Raw genomic sequence first — 20,514 nt, 5'->3', positions numbered from 1 at the left:
TAGTTTATTTTATGGATTGATATTAAATAAATAAAACCTTTTTTATTCCATGGAACCACTGGGAAATATTTTCTTTTTTAAAATTCCTATTTTAAAGCTACTGTATACACGCAAAGTTTAATGTGGTGACTTTAAGATGAGTGTGAGAATAACTTACTTGAAAACTGAATTGCAAATCCCGATTTACTGATGTAAAAATCGGTGTCGAATTGGATTGTAACAATATTAAGAGTGCTGTGAATTCCGTCAGGAATTAAAGATCCACTAATTTCTTTCAGCAGCATTTCATTTTCGAGAGGACCGTCCCAAACTCGTAGGATGTCATGTGATGCCTCTGTATCAAAAGCAAGGAACTGAAGGCTGTAAAATAAAAAAAATATAGATATTTATAATTCAATGTAAGAGCAAGCAATAAATACAAGCAGCATATGTTTTATAAGTCACAAATTCTGTCATTTAATGCAAACATTTTTCCATCATTGCATTTTGGGGGGAGTCTGGATAGTGAGAAGATGTCACAGATTAGCAATAAAAATAGAGACATAACATTGAATAAACATTACAGAGTGTGACGACACAGGAGTGAAGATCAATTTCAATCCGTTTACCCATAACCAAATATGTTGAGTCTTTTTCATATTACTAAGGCTGTTAGCATTAGAGATAATGACGCTGACGTCACCATGTTTTCCTAAAAAAATTAGATTTACGGCAAATACATTTTCTCAAATCTCAATAATGGAAAGCTTGTAATTGCTAAAAGAAATGTTTGTGGGGCGAGAGAACTCCACAGACAATAAGAGCTTGCACTCTACGGGAGAGAGACAGGACTCCACTGACCATAAGATATTACACTCTACAGGAGAGAGAGAGGATCCCACTGATTATAAGAGATTGCACTCTACAGGAGAGAGAGAGGACCTTCTGACCATAAGAGCCTGCACTCTACATGAGAGAGAGAGGACCCCGCTGATTATAAGAGCTTACACTCTACAGGAGAGAGAGAGGACCTGCTGACTATAAGAGCTTACACTCTACAAGAGAGAGGAAACTGCTGATTATAATAGGTTACATTCTGCAGGAAAGAGAGGACCCCGCTGAACATAAGAGCATGCACTGTACAGGAGAGAGAGGACCCCACTGATTATAAGAGCTTACACTCTACAGGATGGAGAGGACCACACTAACCATTAGAGCTTATACTCTACAATAGAAAGAGAGAGGACCACCCTGACCAGAAGATCTTACACTGCACAGGAGACAGACAGGACCTTGCTGACTATAAGAGCTTACACTCTACAGAAAAGAGAGATGATCCCCCAACCATAAAAGTTTACACTCTACAGGAGAGAGAAGACCCCGCTGATCACATAAAATTACACTCTATAGGACAGAGACTTATCCAGTGGTCCTGGAGATCACTGGAAATGACATTTGCCCACTCTCCGATGCTTCAGCAGTGTGGGAGATGTTGCCGGGCAAGATTTTTTTTTGTAAATCGAATCTCAAAGTGTTTGAATTAATATGACACCGTCAGTTTTAAAAAAAATCAACACAAATTCAATCCATCCCAGACCGATCTGTTTACATCTAGTTAGCATTAAAGAGCTTGAAATTAGTTCCACTCAGTCTTAGGCAAAGCAAAAGTGGGATAGACAATATTTGAGCGACAATCAAAAAATATTTGCCAACTGCTATTGATTCACAGTAATTAATTGTTTTTTATCGAAAATTTGATAAAGCTGGTTAATTCAAATCTCAAAAGATTAACTTTTCTCTATTTGCTTACCATATTATCTATCCATAAAATATGATCTATCCATGAAAAGATGTGGCAGCTAGCAACAAAATGGCCTGCATGATTGCCAAAAGCTACACTATTTTATACTCAATCCATTTTCATTGACTTTAAATGGAATCTGTCACCCAGGTATTTGCTTCCAAATTTGAGCAGAAGCAGAAGGGGCAGGAACCATGATTCGAGTGATTTATTAGTTACTGGACTGCTTGTTGCAGTCTGGGATGGCATTGGGGAGGGGAAACTGGGCATTTGCCCATTGCCCCCACTCCCTCAGGCACCCCCAAGGTCTACAGCAGGAGCTACACTGAAAATAGCATTAAAACAATTTACAAAAAATACATATATTTCAAATTGCTGCGTTCATAAAAGTTTGATATATAAAAATGTAAAGTAAACTAATCCGATAGGCAAATGGCTATTGATGGGCGAACCCACACATATCGTGAATTGGCAGGTACAAGCGGATTTTAGAAAAACCCGGTTCAAGACCGGAATTAATCATGGATATCTGGCTAGACACCGATACCTATATAACTTTATAGGAACCCGAACATTGTGCTGTAAAAAGGTGGTAGATAGGGCTAGGGGCATGTTATACTTACTGAGTCTCCCAACGTGGTGGTAACACTACTTCCAGGCCTACTCATTGACCCTCATACATATTCACTGTTTCCCATGCCCACTGGCAGTCGTTTCATATTTGATTATTTGCAGTCAGACTACACTCCCACCCTCTCTGATAGCTTGTGTGACTGTTTGGAATCCCACACACTGTGTGGTGCAAAAATAAACAAACAATTGGCATAGCGTCTACCCATGTTGTGATATCTAGCACAGATAAAGCACATGGCTACAGGCTGCAGCCCCCAGCTGTGTGCTTATCTTGACTTTGTGTCAAAACAAGAGGGGCCCCATGCGGCTTTTTTAAAATTATTTAAATAAATTGTTTAAATAAATAATTTTAAAAAAGGGCGTGCTTTCCCCCCAATTTTGATAGCCAGTCATCATAAAGCCAACTGGTAGGAGCTGTTATTTGGGTCATTGTCAATTTGGAAACCCATTTTGACCCAAGCTTTCAGTTTCTGGCTGATGTCTTGAGATGTTGCTTCAGTAGTGCCACATAATCTTCTTTCCTCATGATGCCATCTATTTTGTGAATTGCACCAGTCCCTTGTGCAGCAAACAACCCCACAGCATGATGCTGCCACCCCCATATTTCACAGTTGGGATGGTGTTCTTAGGCTTCAAAGCTTCTCCCTTTTTCCTCAAAACGTAGCGATGGTCATTATGACTAAATAATTCAATTTTAGTTTCGGCAGACTACAGGACGTCTCTAAAAATTAAGGTCTTGACTCTTGAGTGCATTTGCACATATTAATCTGGCTTTCTTATGTTTATTTTGGAGTAATGGCTTCTTCTTGTACATGTTGATACAGTACTCGTTTCACTGTGAACAATGACACAATCTTACCAGCTTCCGCCAGCATCTTCACAAGGTCTTTTGCTTTTCTTCTTTGATTGATATGCACATGTCTGACCAAAGCAAGTTCATCTCTGGTACACAGAACCCATCTCTTTCCTGAGTGGTATGATGGCTGGACATTCCTATCTTATTTGCACTTGCGTATAATTGTTTGTAAAGATGAACGAGGCACCTTCAGGTATATGGAAATTGCACTAAAGGATAAACCAGACTTGTGCAAGTGCACAATTCTCTTCCTGAGATCTTAGCTGATTTCTTTTCACTTTCTCATGATGGCACATAAAGAAGCAGTATGCTTCAGGTGTGCATAAAAATACATCCACAGGTGTGTCTCTAATTAACTCAAATGTTGCCAATAAACCTGTTAGAAGCTTCCAAAGACAAGACATCATCATATGGGCTGTCCCATATTGTTTAAAGGCATAGTACTCTTAAGGCCCCGTCACACACAGAGATAAATCTTTGGCAGATCTGTGGTTGCAGTGAAATCATGGACATATTGTTCCATTTGTACACAGGCACAAACCTGGCACTGATTGTCCACAATTTCACTGCAACCACAGATCTACAACAGATCTACAACAGATCTACAACAGATCTACCACAGATCTACCACAGATCTACCACAGATCTACCACAGATCTACCACAGATCTGCCACAGATTTATCTCTGTGTGTGACAGGGCCTTAAGTGTATGTAAACTTTTGACTTTGCAGAAAGTAATAAAACATTCTCTCTCATTATTCTGGCATTTGGCAAATATAAATAATTTTGGTTCCTAATTGACCTAAAACGGGAAAGGTTTATTCTGATTTCATGTCAGATAATGAGAAAAACCTGCAGATGTGTCCTTTTGGATAGTGCATGTAAACTTCTGGTTTCAATTGTATATCTCTGAAAACAAGACTATTTAACAGCTTACTGTGTGCACTGTGCATAGGGAGAAATCTGCCAATCATTAGTAGAGCCAGAAATATAAAGATCACATGAATAAGGAGGACTACATTAGAGCAGGCTTGCTAGTCCTCTACTAATAATATCCTGCTGATAAAACAGTGAATTTATCAAAACTACAGAGAGCAGCCCTGTTATTGACATAATAACTGCACTCATAATAGGTGGAGAAAAAAATGTAACAGTGACAGATTTGCTTTCAAATGGAGGTACTAGAAGCCATGATATATTTTGAGTAGAGTTGAGCGTGGTTCGAGGTTCAAGGTTCTCCAGTTCGCGGCTTGAGTGATTTTGGGGGCTGTTGTAAATCGAACTAGAACTCGAGCTTTTTGCTAAAGCTCGATAGTTCTAGATACGTTCGAGAACGTTTCTAGCAGCAAAAAGACCAGCTAATTCCTAGCTGGCTTTCCGCTGTAATAGTGTAAGTCACTCTGTGACTCACACTATTATGACATTTCAGTGTATAGTGTGCGGGAACAGCGCATTCAGATCACTGCTGTTTGGATAATGGCGATCGCCATTTTTTTTTTTTTCCTTGTCTTCCTTCCCTAAGCGCGCACGTGTAGTAGGGCGGGCCAGCATGTCAGCCAATCACAGACACACACACAGCTAAGTGGACTTTTAGCCAGAGAAGCAACGGCATGTGTGATAGGATGTCCATGTCACATATCCCTGCATTATAAAAACGGGTATCTGCCCGTCCGGACGCCATTATCTCTTCTGCGTCTGGGTGTCAGTCACCGCTGGCGTCGCTCCTGTCTCTGATAGTGCTGTGTACGCTCTATACACAGCGCTATACAGAATAGGGATAGAAGTTTCTTTCAGCCCTTGTAAGGGCTAATACCGGCAGGGTCAGAGCCATAGGTGACAGTCAGGGCCGTGAAAACAGATTTTAACAGCTACACAAGATGACAGCGTCTGTGTAGCTAAGGTCAGGGATTTCCTCGCTGCATTTCCCCATTAGGAGGGATAGAAAGGGAGGCTTCCTTTCCCCTACCCAGACCCACAACCCTGCCACTGTACCTTCCTGCCCTTTGCACACTCCAACTCATTGTTACTAAGCCATTATACTAGCAAACACTGAGGAAACTTAGTGGCGTCCTAAAAGTGGCTGTTGGACTTCTGTATTGTCCCACTAGTGCAAAGATATTTGCAGCAGGTCTGCCTGCATTGCACACTCAAACTCATTGTTACTAAGCCATTATACTAGCAAACACTGAGTAAACTTAGTGGCATCCTAAAAGTGGCTGCTGGACTTCTGTATTGTCCCACTAGTGCAAAGATATTTGCAGCACGTCTGCCTGCATTGCACACTCAAACTCATTGTTACTAAGCCCTTATACTAGCAAACTATGCTGCCAGTTTAAGGGCCGTAGTTGCATTGTCAGGGATAATTATTGTTGTTTATTCTGCTGTTAATAAAGCTAGACCGCCGCTGAAATCTACACCACCTCTCAATTTTTACTACCACATTTTAAGTGCACAATCTTGTCGCAATCAAAATGAGTGGCAAAATGACAGATGCTGGTGGAAATGGGAAGAGGCGTGTTGGAAAAGGAAAAAAAGGGTTTGTCCGTGGGGAAGGTGGCAAAGTTCCATTAACATCTGCTGAAGATAGACCATCTCCCAGCAAAAGTAAGATGTCTACTACTTACCGTGGACAATCCGATGTGCTCCCTTTTTTACGGACACGAACAACTGGAACAAAGGTAGATGATGGCCAAAAAAGGAAAATGCTTGAATGGATCTCAAGTGGTCCAACAAGTGCCCTCTCCGCCACCTCAACTACTGCATCCAAAAAACACCAGTCCTCTGAGTTGTCAGCCAATCACACTTGCATTCTCCCAGCTTTGAATTCTCCATCCGCCCTGCACAGTATGGTGGAACTGAGATGGCTGAGTCTGCAGAGCTGTTCAGTCACACTATAGCCTGGGAATCAGAAGTCTGCTCCCAAGCTACAGTGAGTACAGACCAGGAAATGGTCTGCAGTGATGCCCAGAACCTTTGTGACTCTGATTCAGGCCATGAGGACCAAGTTTCTGAGCATAATGTTGACCCTTTTTCACAAACTGTAACACCTGTTGTTATAGACAATGAGGAACATACTGATTACGATGAGACGCAGATACCAGATTGGGAAGATAACTTAAATATTCGGTCAGGCCAAGAAGAGGCTCGGTCTGAGGGTGAGGGGAGTGCAAACACAATTGATGAGGAAGTTCTAGATCCCACCTACTGTCAACCCACAGTCAGGCACTCAAGGAGGTCAACAGAGGCGGTGGAGGAGGATGCAACTGACGACGAAGTTACCTTGCGCCTTCCTGGACAGAGTCGGAGCACTGGTAGCACGTCTACAACTGCATCCTCAGCCACCACTCTGCCTCTGAGCACTAGTCGGGGGGGCTCAGCAGGTCGCATGCCCTCTAAGTCTTGCCTAGCCTGGTCCTTTTTTGACATAGCAAAAAATCAACCAAATTATGTGATCTGTAAAATTTGTCATGATTCTGTTAGTAGAGGTCAAAACCTCAGCAGTTTGACAACTTCTTTCATGAATCGTCACATGAATAAATATCATATGTCCCAGTGGGAAGCTCACCGTGCTGCAATGCGGCCTAGCGGAGCGAACCATCCACCGCCTGCCCTTTCCAGTGCATCCGCGCGCTTTTCATCTTCTAGGACTGTGGGGACAGCTGTCACACCTGGTTTTCCACGCACAACTTTCACCACTGTAACCGCAACAGGCAGTTTGCTTGGTAGGTCGTCAGTTGGTTTGGAAGGGGAAACAAGTGCGTGTGTGTGCAGCTCTCTCAGACATCGATAGCACCAACGTTGGATGAAGGCAACATCATGTCTACGCCTGCACTTTCCTCACAAAGCTGCATTTTTCCAGTGACACCCTACTCAACACCGTCTACACACAGCAGCCAGATCTCTGTCCCTCAGATGTGGACAAATAAAAGGCCATTTTCTGCGACCCATGACAAAGCTAAGAGGTTGACTCTATCCCTCTGTAAGCTCTTGGCTACCGAAATGCTGCCTTTCCGCCTGGTGGACACACAGGATTTTAGAGACCTTATGTCTGTCGCTGTGCCTCAGTACCAGATGCCCAGTCGCCACTACTTCTCTAAGAAAGGTGTGCCCACGCTTCACCAGCATGTCGCACACAACATCACCGATTCCTTGAGAAACTCTGTGTGTGAACGGGTGCATTTCACCACCGATACTTGGACCAGTAAGCATGGACAGGGACGTTACATGTCGCTGACTGGGCACTGGGTAACTATGGTGATAGATGGTGAAGGGTCTGCTGCACAAGTCTTGCCGTCCCCACGACTTGTGTGTCAATCCTCTGTCTGTCCAAGTTCCGCCACTGCTTCTGCCTCCTCCACCACATCTGGGTCCTCCACCTCCGCCCCAAGCCTGCCTGGTCAGGCCACCAGCATTCTCACTGCGCAGAAGGAATCACGCACCCCTCATTACTATGCTGGCAGCAGAGCGCAACGGCATCAGGCAGTCTTTAGCTTGACATGTCTTGGAAATAGGAGTCACACAGCGACTGAGTTGTGGGCAGCTCTGGAGACTGAGTTTAATAAATGGTTGTCTCCACTCAACCTGCAGCCTGGTAAGGCCGTGTGCGACAATGCTGCAAACCTGGGTGCGGCCCTTCGCCTGGGCAAGGTGACACACGTGCCTTGTATGGCTCACTTGTTGAACCTTGTTGTCCAGCAATTTTTAACACACTATCCCCGCCTAGATGGCCTTCTGACCAGGGCACGAAAACTGTCTGTTCACTTCCGCCATTCAACCGCCGCAGCTGAGCGACTTGCATCGCTCCAGAAGTCTTTCGGCCTGCCGGTTCATCGCCTGAAATGTGATGTGCCGACACGCTGGAATTTGACTCTCCACATGTTACAGCAACTGTGGCAGCACCGCCGAGCCCTGGTGCAATACGTCATGACGTATAGCCTGGGCCAACGAGATGCAGAGGTGGGGCAGATCACCCTGATGGAGTGGTCTCAGATCAAGGACCTATGCACCCTTCTGCACAGTTTCGACATGGCGTTGAATATGTTTAGCGCTGACAATGCCATTATCAGCATGACAATTGCAGTCATTTACATCCTGGAGCACACGCTAAACACTATTTGGAGTCAGGGGGTGGGACAACAGGAAGGGGAGAAACTACAGGAGGATTCATATGCGCAAGACACAACAACATCATCAAGGTCCAGACGTTCATCATCACCAACTCGGCAGGCATGGGACCATGGGGGACAGGGATCAACAAGGGCGCATGGTAGCAGGCGAAATGTTGAGGAAGGTGCAGGAGAACATGAAGAAATGGAGGACGAACTGTCCATGGATATGGAAGACTCAGCGGATGAGGGAGACCTTGGTCAAATTTCAGTCGAAAGAGGTTTGGGGGAGATGTCAGAGGAAGAAAGAATGGTTAGCACCTCTATGCCACAAACACAGCATGGACTTGGTCCGCATGGCTGCGCAAGACACATGAGCACCTTCTTGCTGCACTACCTCCAACATGACCCTCGTATTGTCAAAATTAGAAGTGATGATGACTACTGGCTTGTCACACTATTAGATCCCCGGTACAAGTCCAAATTTTGTGACATAATTCCAGCCATAGAAAGGGACGCACGTATGCAGGAGTATCAGCAGAAGCTGTTACTCGATCTTAGCTGGGCTTTTCCACCAAACAACCGTGCAGGTGCAGGGAGTGATTCTCCCAGTTGTAACTTGACAAACATGGGACGGTCTCGTCATCTTCAACAGTCTACCCGTACCAGTAGCACCGTATCTGGTGCTGGTAACAGCAATTTTATTGAATCTTTTCATAATTTTTTTAGACCGTCCTTTGCAAGGCCACCAGAGACAACAAGTCTGGCACATAGTCAATGGCTGGAGAGGATGATGCAGGAGTATCTCCAAATGAACATCGATGCCATGACTTTGCAAATGGAGCCTTGCTCATTTTGGGCTTCAAATCTTGAAAAATGGCCAGAGCTCTCTACTTACGCCTTGGAGATTTTGTCATGTCCAGCTGCCAGCGTTGTCTCTGAACGTGTCTTCAGTGCTGCTGGATGTGTGCTGACAGATAAGCGCACGCATCTGTCCAGTGACAATGTGGACAGACTGACGTTCATCAAAATGAACAAGTCATGGATCCACAAGGATTTTACTACCCCTGTGTCATCCTGGGGAGAGTAAATGCTTGTGGATTTGGAATGTGTTTGATGCAAATCAAAACATCCTGTTTGCAACTAGGGCACAAGTGCTGCCACTGATGGGGTGTCTGTGTGGCCCAATTTTTTGAAAAAAAGGGATACTCCGCTTGGAGTAACCCTTCCTTACATTGTTTTTAAAAATGATCCAAGATGAACAGATCTGGGATCAGGAAAGAATTTGCTACCTACCCCGGGGTCATCCTGGAAACGGTTAAGTATGGCATATTTTTGATTGTGCTTAATGCAAATCTAGCTGTGAAGTGTACAACTGGGGCACAAGTGCTGCCACTGAATGGGGTGGGTGTGTGGGGCCCAATTTTTGGAAAAAAGGGAGACTTTTAAAAAGACATGTAAAACACCGCAAGGTGACTCCAAGCGGAGTCTCCCTTTTTTCCAAAAATTGGGCCCCACACACACCCACCCCTTCAGTGGCAGCAGTTGTGCCCCAGTTGTACACTTCACAGCTAGATTTGCATCAAGCACATTCAAAAATACGCCATACTTAACCGTCCCCAGGATGACTCCGGGGTAGGTAGCAAAGTCTTTCCTGATCCCAGCTCTGTTCATCTTGGATCATTTTTAAAAAACACAGCAAGCAAGGGTTACTCCAAGCGGAGTCTCCCTTTTTTAAAAAAATTGGGCCACACAGACACCCCATCAGTGGCAGCACTTGTGCCCTATTTGCAAACAGGATGTTTTGATTTGCATCAAGCACATTCAAAAATACGCTATCCTTAACCGTCCCCAGGATGACCCCGGGGAAGGTAGCAAAGTCTTTCCTGATCCCAGCTCTGTTCATCTTGGATCATTTTTAAAAAACACAGCAAGCAAGGGTTACTCCAAGCGGAGTCTCCCTTTTTTTCCAAAAATTGTGCCCCACACACACCCACCCATTCAGTGGCAGCACTTGTGCCCCAGTTGTACACTTCACAGCTAGATTTGCATCAAGCACATTCAAAAATACGCTATTCTTAACCGTCCCCAGGATGACACCGGGGTAGGTAGCAAAGTCTTTCCTGATCCCAGCTCTGTTCATCTTGGATCATTTTTAAAAAACACAGCAAGCAAGGGATACTCCAAGCGGAGTCTCCCTTTTTTCAAAAAATTGGGCCACACAGACACCTTATCAGTGGCAGCACTTGTGCCCTAGTTGCAAACAGGATGTTTTGATTTGCATCAAGCACATTCCAAATCCACAAGCATTTACTCTCCCCAGGATGACACAGGGGTAGTAAATTCCTTGTGGATCCATGACTTGTTCATTTTGATGAACGTTAGTCTGTCCACATTGTCACTGGACAGACGCGTGCGCTTATCTGTCAGCACACACCCAGCAGCACTGAAGACACGTTCAGAGACAACGCTGGCAGCTGGACACGACAAAATCTCCAAGGCGTAACTGGAGAGCTCTGGACATTTTTCTAGATTTGAAGCCCAAAATGAGCAAGGCTCCAGTTGCACAGTCATGGCATCGATGTTCATTTGGAGATACTCCTGTATCAACCTCTCCAGCCGTTGACTATGTGTCAGACTTGTTGTCTCTGGTGGCCTTGCAAAGGAGGGTCTAAAAAAATTATGAAAAGATTCCATAAAATTGCTGTTACCAGCACCAGATACAGTCCTACTGGTTCCTGGTAGACTGTTGAAGATGACGAGACCGTCCCATGTTTGTCAAGTTACAACTGGGAGAATCACTCCCTGCACCTGCACGGTTGTTTGGTGGAAAAGCCGAGCTAAGATCGAGCAACAGCTTCTGCTGATACTCCTGCATACGTGCGTCTCTTTCTATGGCTGGAATTATGTCACAAAATTTGGACTTGTACCGGGGATCTAATAGTGTGGCAAGCCAGTAGTCATCATCACTTCTAATTTTGACAATACGAGGGTCATGTTGGAGGTAGTGCAACAAGTAGGCACTCATGTGTCTTGCGCAGCCATGCGGACAAAGTCCACGCTGTGTTTGTGGCATAGAGGTGCTATCCGTTCTTTCTTCCTCTGACATCTCCCCCCAACCTCCTTCAACTGAAATTTGACCAAGGTCTCCCTCATCTGCTGAGTCTTCCATGTCCATGGACAGTTCGTCCTCCATTTCTTCATGTTCTCCTGCACCTTCCTCAACATTTTGCCTGCTACTATGCGCCCTTGTTGATCCCTGTCCCCCATGGTCCCATGCCTGCTGCGTTGGTGATGATGAACGTCTGGACCTTGGTGATGTTGTTGTCCCTAGCGCATATGAATCCTCCTGTAGTTCCTCCCCTTCCTGTTGTCCCACCCCCTGACTCCGAATAATGTTTAGCGTGTGCTCCAGCATGTAAATGACTGGAATTGTCATGCTGATAATGGCATTGTCAGCGCTAAACATATTTGTCGCCATGTCGAAACTGTGCAGAAGGGTGCATAGGTCCTTGATCTGAGACCACTCCATCAGGGTGATCTGCTCCACCTCTGCATCTCGTTGGCCCAGGCTATACGTCATGACGTATTGCACCAGGGCTCGGCGGTGCTGCCACAGTTGCTGTAACATGTGGACAGTCGAATTCCAGCGTGTCGCCACATCGCATTTCAGGCGATGAACCGGCAGGCCGAAAGACTTCTGGAGAGATGCAAGTCGCTCAGCTGCAGCGGTTGAACGGCGGAAGTGAGCAGACAGTTTTCGTGCCCTGGTCAGAAGGCCATCTAGGCCGGGATAGTGTGTTAAGAATTGCTGGACGACAAGGTTCAACACGTGAGCCATACAAGGCACGTGTGTCACCTTGCCCAGGCGAAGGGCCGCACCCAGGTTTGCAGCATTGTCGCACACGGCCTTACCAGGCTGCAGGTTGAGTGGAGACAACCATTTATTAAACTCTGACCGCAGAGTTGACCACAACTCCTCAGCTGTGTGACTCCTATTCCCAAGACATGTCAAGCTAAAGACCGCCTGATAACGTTGCGCTCTGCTGCCAGCATAGCAATGAGGGGTGCGTGATTCCTTCTGCGCAGTGAGAACGCTGGTGGCCTGACCAGGCATGCTTGGGGCGGAGGTGGAGGACCCAGATGAGGTGGAGGAGGCAGAAGCAGTGGCAGAACTTGGACAGACAGAGGATTGACACACAAGTCGTGGGGACGTCAAGACTTGTGCAGCAGACCCTTCACCATCTATCACCATAGTTACCCAGTGCCCAGTCAGCGACATGTAACAACCCTGTCCATGCTTACTGGTCCAAGTATCGGTGGTGAAATGCACCCGTTCACACACAGAGTTTCTCAAGGAAGCGGTGATGTTGTGTGCGACATGCTGGTGTAGCGCGGGCACACCGTTCTTAGAGAAGTAGTGGCGACTAGGCATCTGGTACTGGGGCACAGCGACAGACATAAGGTCTCTAAAATCCTGTGTGTCCACTAGGCGGAAAGGCAGCATTTCGGTAGCCAAGAGCTTACAGAGGGATAGAGTCAACCTCTTAGCTTTGTCATGGGTCGCAGGAAATGGCCTTTTTTTATTTGACCACATCTGAGGGACAGAGATCTGGCTGCTGTGTGTAGACGGTGTTGAGTAGGGTGTCCCTGGAAAAATGCAGGTTTGTGAGGAAAGTGCAAGCGGAGACATGATGTTGCCTTAATTCAACGTTGGTGCTATCGATGTCTGAGAGAGCTGTACACACTCACTTGTTTCCCCTTCCAAACCAACTGACGACCTACCAAGCAAAGTGCCTGTTGCATTTACAGTGGTGGAAGTTGTGCGTGGAAAACCAGGTGTGACAGCTGTCCCCACAGTCCTAGAAGATGAAGAGCGCGCGGATGCACTGGAAGGGGCAGGCCGTGGATGGTTCACTCCGCTAGGCCGCATTGCATCACAGTGAGCTTCCCACCGGGACCTATGATATTTATTCATGTGACGATTCATGGAAGAAGTTGTCAAACTGCTGAGGTTTTGACCTCTACTAACAGAATCACGACAAATTTTACACATCACATAATTTGTGCGATCTTTTTCTATGTCAAAAAAGGACCAGGCTAGGCAAGGCTTAGAGGGCATGCGACCTGCTGAGCCCCCCCGACTAGTGCTGAGAGGCAGAGTGGTGGCTGATGATGCAGTTGTAGACGTGCTACCAGTGCTCCGACTGTGTCCAGGAAGGCGCAAGGTATCTTCGTCGTCGGTTGCATCCTCCTCCACCGCCTCTGTTGACCTCCTTGAGTGCCTGACTGGGGGTTGACAGTTGTTTGCACTCCCCTCCCCCTCAGACCGAGCCTCTTCTTGCCCTGACCGAATATTTAAGTTGTCATCCCAATCGGGTATCTGAGTCTCATCTTCATCAGTATGTTCCTCATTGTCTATAACCACAGGTGTTACAGTTTGTGACAAAGGGTCAACATTATGCTCAGTAACATGGTCCTCACGGCCTGAATCAGAGTCACAAAGGTTCTGGGCATCACTGCAGACCATTTCCTGGTCTGTACTCACTGTAGCTTGGGAGCAGACCTCTGATTCCCAGGCTATAGTGTGACTGAACAGCTCTGCAGACTCAGCCATCTCAGTTCCATCATACTGTGCAGGGCTGATGGAGACTTCAGAGCTGGGAGAAAGCAAGTTTGATTGGGATGACAACTCAGAGGACTGGTGTTTTTTGGATGCGGTACTTGAAGTGGCTGAGAGGGCACTTGTTGGACCACTTGAGATCCATTCAAGCATTTTCCTTTTTTGGCCATCATCTACCTTTGTTCCTGTTGTTCGTGTCCGTAAAAAAGGGAGCACATCGGATTGTCCACGGTAAGTAGTAGACATCTTAAGCCTGCTTTACACGGTACGACCGATTGTGCGATTTCACAATCGATCGTACCCGCCCCCGTCCTTTTTGCGTCACGGGCAAATCGCTGCCCGTGTCGCACAAAGTTAGTAAACCCCGTCACACATACTTACCTCTCATGCGACCTCGCTGTGGGCGGCGAACGTCCACTTCCCGGAGTGGGAGGGACGTTCGGCGTCACAGCGATGTCACACGGGCGCCGGCCAATAGAAGCGGAGGGGCGGAGATGAGCGGGACGTAAACATCCCGCCCACCTCCTTCCTTCCACATAGAGCCGGCGGCGGCCGCGGGAGGCAGGTGAGCTGCTCATCGTTCCCGTGGTGTCACACGGAGCGACGTGTGCTACCACGGAAACGATGGTCAAATAAAGTAACCAGTATTATGGAACCTAACGAGCAGTACCCGACTCACGATTTGTGAGCGATACTGCGTCGCTAGGAGGTGTCACACAGGCCGGCATCGCCAGCGATGCCGGATGTGCGTCACAAAAACCGTGACCTCGACGATCTATCGCACGATAGATTGCCTGGTGTAAAGCAGCCTTTACTTTTGCTGGTAGATGGTCTATCTTCAGCAGATGATAATGGAGCTTTGCCACCTTCCCCACGGACAAACCCTTTTTTTTCCTTTTCCAGCAAGCCTCTTCCCCTTTCCACCAGCATCTGTCATTTTGCCACTCATGTTGATTGCGACAAGATTGTGCACTGAAAATGTGGTAGTAAAAATTGAGAGGTGGTGTAGATTGCAGCAGTGGTCTAGCTTTATTAACAGCAGAATAATAAAGAATAAATATCCCTGACAATGCAACTACGGCCCTTAAACTGGCAGCATAAATTGCTAGTATAATGGCTTAGTTATAATGAGTTGGAGTGTACAATGCAAATATCTTTGCACTAGTGGGACTATACAGAAGTCCAACAGCCACGTTTAGGATGCCACTAAGTTCACTCAGTGTTTGCTAGTATAAAGGCTTAGTAACTATCAGTTTGAGTGTGCAATGCAGGCAGACGTGCTGCAAATATCTGTGCACTACTGGGACTATACAGAAGTCTAATAGCCACGTTTAGGATGCCACTAGGTACACTCAGTGTTTGCTAGTATAATGGCTTAGTTATAATGAGTTTGAGTGTGCAATGCAGGCAGAGGTGCTGCAAATATCTGTGCACTACTGGGACTATACAGAAGTCCAATAGCCACGTTTAGGATGACACTAGGTACGCTCAGTGTTTGCTAGTATAATGGCTTAGTTATAAAGAGTTGGAGTGTGCAGAGGACAGGAGGGTACAGTGCCAGGGTTGTGGGGCTTTGGGTAGAGGAATGGAAGCCTGCCTTTCTATTCCCTCCTAATTGGGAAATGCAGCGAGGAAATCCCTGACCTTAGCTACACAGACGCTGTCATCTTGTGTAGCTGTTAAACTCTGTTTTCAGGACCTGTCAACTATGGCTCTGACCCTGCCGGTACGAGTCCTTAAAAGGACTGATAGAAAGTGCTCTCCCTAAGCTGTCCAGCACTGTGTATGGAGCACATACAGCAGTATCGGCGATAGGACTCAGGACGGAGCTGCGCCAGTGATGTCTGACACCAAGGACGCAGAAGGCAGATAATGGCGTGCTGGAGGAAAATGTCCGGTTTTATAATGCAGGGACATGTGACATGGACATCCTATCACACATGCTGTTGCTTCTCTGGCTAAAAGTCCACTTAGCTGTGTGTGTGTCTGGGATTGGCTGACATGCTGGCCCTCCCCACTACACGCGCGCACTTAGGGAAGGAAGACCAGGAAAAAAAAAAATGGCGATCGCCATTATCCATACAGCAGTGATCTGAATGCGCTGTTCCCGCACACTATACACTGAAATTTCATAATAGTGTGAGTCACAGAGTGACACTATTACAGCGGAAAGCCAGCTAGGAATTAGCTGTTTTTTTGCTGCTAGAACCGTTCTCAAACGTATCTAGAACTATCGAGCTTTTGCAAAAAGCTCGAGTTCTAGTTCGATCTAGAACAGCCCCCAAAATCACTCGAGCCACGAACTGGAGAACCACGAACCTAGAACCGCGCTGAACTCTACGGTTAAGTATGGTGTATTTTTGAATTTGCTTGATGCAAATCTAGCTGTGAAGTGTACAACTGGGGAACAACTGCTGCCACTGAATGGGTGGGTGTGTGTTTGGCCCAATTTTTGGAAAAAAGGGAGACTCCGCTTGGAGTAACCCTTGCTTGCCGTATTTTTAAAAAGGAGCCAAGATCAACAGATCTGGGATCAGGAAAGACTTAGCTACCTACCCCGGTGTCATCCTGGGGACGGTGAAGGATCGCATATTTTTGAATTGGCTTGATGCAAATCTAGCTGTGAAGTGTACAACTGGGGCACAACTGCTGCCACTGAATGGGTGGGTGTGTGTGGGGCCCAATTTTTGAAAAAAAGGGAGACTCTGCTTGGAGTAACCCTTGCTTGCTGTGTTTTTTAAAAGGAGCCAAGATGAACAAGTCATGGTTCAGCAAAGACTAAGCTACCTACCCCGGTGTCCTCCTGGGGACGGTTAAGTATGGCGTATTTTTGAATGTGCTTGATGCAAATCTAGCTGTGAAGTGTACAACTGGGGCACAAGTGCTGCCACTGAAGGGGTGAGTGTCTGTGTGGCCCAATTTTTGGAAAAAAGGGAGACTCCGCTTGGAGTAACCCTTGCTTACATTGTTTTTAAAAATGATCCAAGATGAACAGATCTGGGATCAGGAAAGAATTTGCTACCTACCCCGGGGTCATCCTGGAAATGGTTAAGTATGGCGTATTTTTTATTGTGCTTGATGCAAATCTAGCTGTGAAGTGTACAACTGGGGCACAATTGCTGCCACTGAAGGGGTGAGTGCCTGTGTGACCCAATTTTTGGAAAAAAGGGAGACTCCGCTTGGAGTAATCCTTGCTTGCTGTGTTTTTTAAAAGGAGCCAAGTTGAACAAGTCATGGTTCAGCAAAGACTTTGCTACCTACCCCGGTGCAATCCTGAGGACGGAAAAGGATGGCGTATTTTTGAATGTGCTTGATGCAAATCTAGCTGTGAATTGTACAACTGGGGCACAAGTGCTGCCACTGAAGGGGTGGGTGTGTGTGTGGCCCAATTTTTGGAAAAAAGGGAGAACTCCGCTTGGAGTCACCTTGTCTTGTTTTTCATGATTTTAGAAGGGCGTGCCATGCCTATATCTGTGTCTCCTCCTCTTTTTCCTTGTCCAGCTCTTTTGTTTTCGCATGAGTATATTTCCTTGTCACTTTCCCATGTGTTTGTGTTGTGTTGTGAGTTGTTTGTCACCTCTTGGACACCTTTGAGGGTGTTTTCTAGGTGTTTTTATGTGTTTGTGATTGCCTGCCATTGTTTCCTATGCGGTTTGAGTTAGTTTCGTCGAATGTTCGACGAACTGAACTCGAACGGGACCTCCGTTCGACGAACCGAACTCGAGCCGAACTACGGCCGGTTCGCTCATCTCTAATTTTGAGTTAACTGGAGTTCACATAAAGTCACATTAAGTAATTTCATGATATTAGATTCAGTTGCCGATTGTCTTCATTTTTTTTTTAACAGAGAAAAAGATCATTTTGGTGTCAGGATCCTGACATTATTATTTCTCATTCTTCTTAAGAAAAGAGTTTAATGTAAACCTTTGCTGGAGAAAATGACAGAAATAAAAAGAGGTAGTAAATCTCAGACGTGACCTCTGGCACCTTTTGTATTACGCTCTTTTTTATATTCCAAATACATTTTAGTTTCCCTATTATCAAGACAATAATAGATATACTGTATAGTTCTGAATACTGTCCAGGAGCCTTGTCTCATAGCATTGGGCTTATCTATTAGCAGTCACATGGGAGGGTCTAATGATCTCGCTCCAACAGAGGAAGCCACTGTAATATTGTGTAAAACTTGTTCATGTAACCCTGAAGCCATCAGGAGCTACAAGGAACTGCATCCTGTCAAAGATGCAGGGCTTACCCCCAGGGACCTAGAAGACCAGTGCCGGTAACACCAAAACACACATATAATCCCTGTTTTTTTCTTCCCTAAGGACTGGTGACCGGCTAGGATTGGATCCAGTGGATGGCCACCTTGAGGTGGAACCGATCTAGTCCACTAGATGACAACCAGGGAGGAGGGGTCAGACAGTCAGTAAGTGGAAGTGAAAGGAGACGGACGTAACCGTACTGACGGGAGAGTGTAACAGTAACCTGTCAGGCTCAGGCGTGTGGTTGCCAAAGAAGTATGGTGGAGTACTCTTGGAACCATAGCACCGACGGGGTGCAGAGCCCTAGGTCAGGAAAATGCTCCAGGCAGACCTGATAAAATCTGCACAGTGAGGGGACCATCCAGGACCATACTGACCGTAATGTCGAGGGCACCTTCAGTGATGGGAGAACCAGGGACCGGAACAGAGCACCGACTCGCCAGGGTTCAAACTGCCCGCTGCACAGACTAAGACTGAAAGACTAGCAGGAGGGGACCCCCAGATGCTCCAAGCCACGGGGAGCCACCAACCAGAGACAGGTGTAGGGGAAAGAAACTAACAGGTTACTACACCGACACTGGGACTAAGGGGACAAGTGGTGAGGACCAGCCTCCATCTGGTTGCAAGCATCACCATCGTGAGTAAAGAACCGGTTACACTGCATTCCCTTGTGTGGCCTCCCTTCTTTCCGCGCCCTGGTACTGTTAATGGCCGTAAACATCAAATACCATCGTCTATCCCCTGGGGCCTAGCCCTACTTGTGGAGGGCCACGACATTCAGGCTGCCATTAACGTCAGACCCAGCGGTGAAAGACTGTGCAGCGGCGGCTCCATCCACATAGCCGCAACCCGCAAGTGACGTCACGACAAAACCTTTATTATTATTCCCCTGTACATAACCCCTTTCAAGCGACCCCCAGGGTCCCAGAACCGGGCAACGGCCACCCAGTGAACTGTCCCAGTAAATATACTGGCCGGGACCGAGTACCCCAAAACCCTGGGGTGCTTCATTCACATCTATAATAATCTTCTATTAGATTGGATCCAGCAGTAATCCATTGGCCATAAAGTTGTGCAAACACAACTTTTTGTCCATTTTGAAAAAATTGTTTTTCCAGGATCTGTTATTTCAACAAGGGAGTTTATAGAAAAAGCACCCGTTAACTTATTCCATTTTTCTTTCATTTGTAAAGAATCCATTTTTCGCTTATTGGATCAGGTTCACATGGAAGATAAAAGATAAATAGAAATCAGTTAATGGATCTGTTTTCCATAGACTCCCCTATTATGAAAACTGATCCTGCAAAGGTAATTTGTTTTCTAAATGTTTACACAACTTTTCTGCCAATGGATTGCTTCTGCATCTGTTCTAAAGGAAATTTACTGGATATGTGAACATAGCCTTATACTGTTAGAGATTTTGCATTGTGCCTCAGGAGTAAAGATGAGTGAGTCTTTGGAGGTTTGGTTACCTGGCAGCAAACAAACGGAACCTACAGTTGTCCAAACCTGGCCCGAGGTGGTTCGGAATTACATACAGCCAGCCATATGCAGATCATTTCCGGGGGAGGGTGCGCAGGCTTTTTCAATTCTTTTTGTGTTACCCACTACATCTGATCACACTGTTGTTACTCCCAGTGAGAGCCATTCAAACACAGCACGCGGCTCACACAGGGCTGAGCATCAAGTGTACCTGAGTACAGCATTAAGGCCACTTGACATGCTACAATCTCGCTAGCGAGTGTAGCCACCCCCGTCGTTTGTGCGTCACGGGAAATTGCTGCCCGTGGCGCACAATATCGTTAGGCCCCGCAACACATACTTACCTTCGCTGCGACGTCGCTGTGGCCGGCGAACCGCCTCCTTTCTAAGGTGGCGGTTCGTGCGACATCACAGCGAAGTCACACGGAAGGCAGTCAATAGAAGCGAAGGGGCGGAGAGCAGCCGAAGGAAAGACACGCCCACCTCGTTGCCGGAGGACGCAGGTAAGCTGTTGTTCGCCATTCCTGGGGTGTCACATGTAGCGATGTGTGCTGCCTCAGGAACGACGAACAACCTGCGTGCAAAAGCAGCAACTATAATCTGGATTAGAATGACGTGTCAACGATCAACGATAAGATGAATCGTTAGCGGCCGTTCGTAAATTTCACACGCAACGACATCGCTAACAAGGCCGGATGTGTGTCACGAATTCCGTTACCCCAACGACATCTCGTTAGCGATGTCGCTGCGTGTAAAGCGGCCTTTACTC

At 46.4% G+C, this 20,514-nt stretch overlaps 1 protein-coding gene across 7 annotated transcripts in view; it reads right to left on the bottom strand.

The window, feature by feature from the left end:
* The window catches only part of CSMD3 (CUB and Sushi multiple domains 3), a 2,007,504-nt gene that overhangs the window by 751,849 nt on the left and 1,235,141 nt on the right, over positions 1-20,514 (bottom strand). For all 7 annotated transcript variants that reach the window (XM_075352941.1, XM_075352934.1, XM_075352935.1 and 4 more), the window contains one exon: positions 158-360. In XM_075352941.1, the coding sequence (XP_075209056.1) occupies positions 158-360 (203 nt within the window). The remainder of the gene's footprint in view (positions 1-157; positions 361-20,514) is intronic.

This window comes from Anomaloglossus baeobatrachus, chromosome 6 (assembly GCF_048569485.1).
Source record: "Anomaloglossus baeobatrachus isolate aAnoBae1 chromosome 6, aAnoBae1.hap1, whole genome shotgun sequence".
NCBI classification, from domain to species: Eukaryota; Metazoa; Chordata; class Amphibia; order Anura; family Aromobatidae; genus Anomaloglossus; species Anomaloglossus baeobatrachus.
The sequence above is the reverse complement of the archived record's forward strand: the minus strand, read 5'-3'. Positions and strand labels throughout refer to the sequence as shown.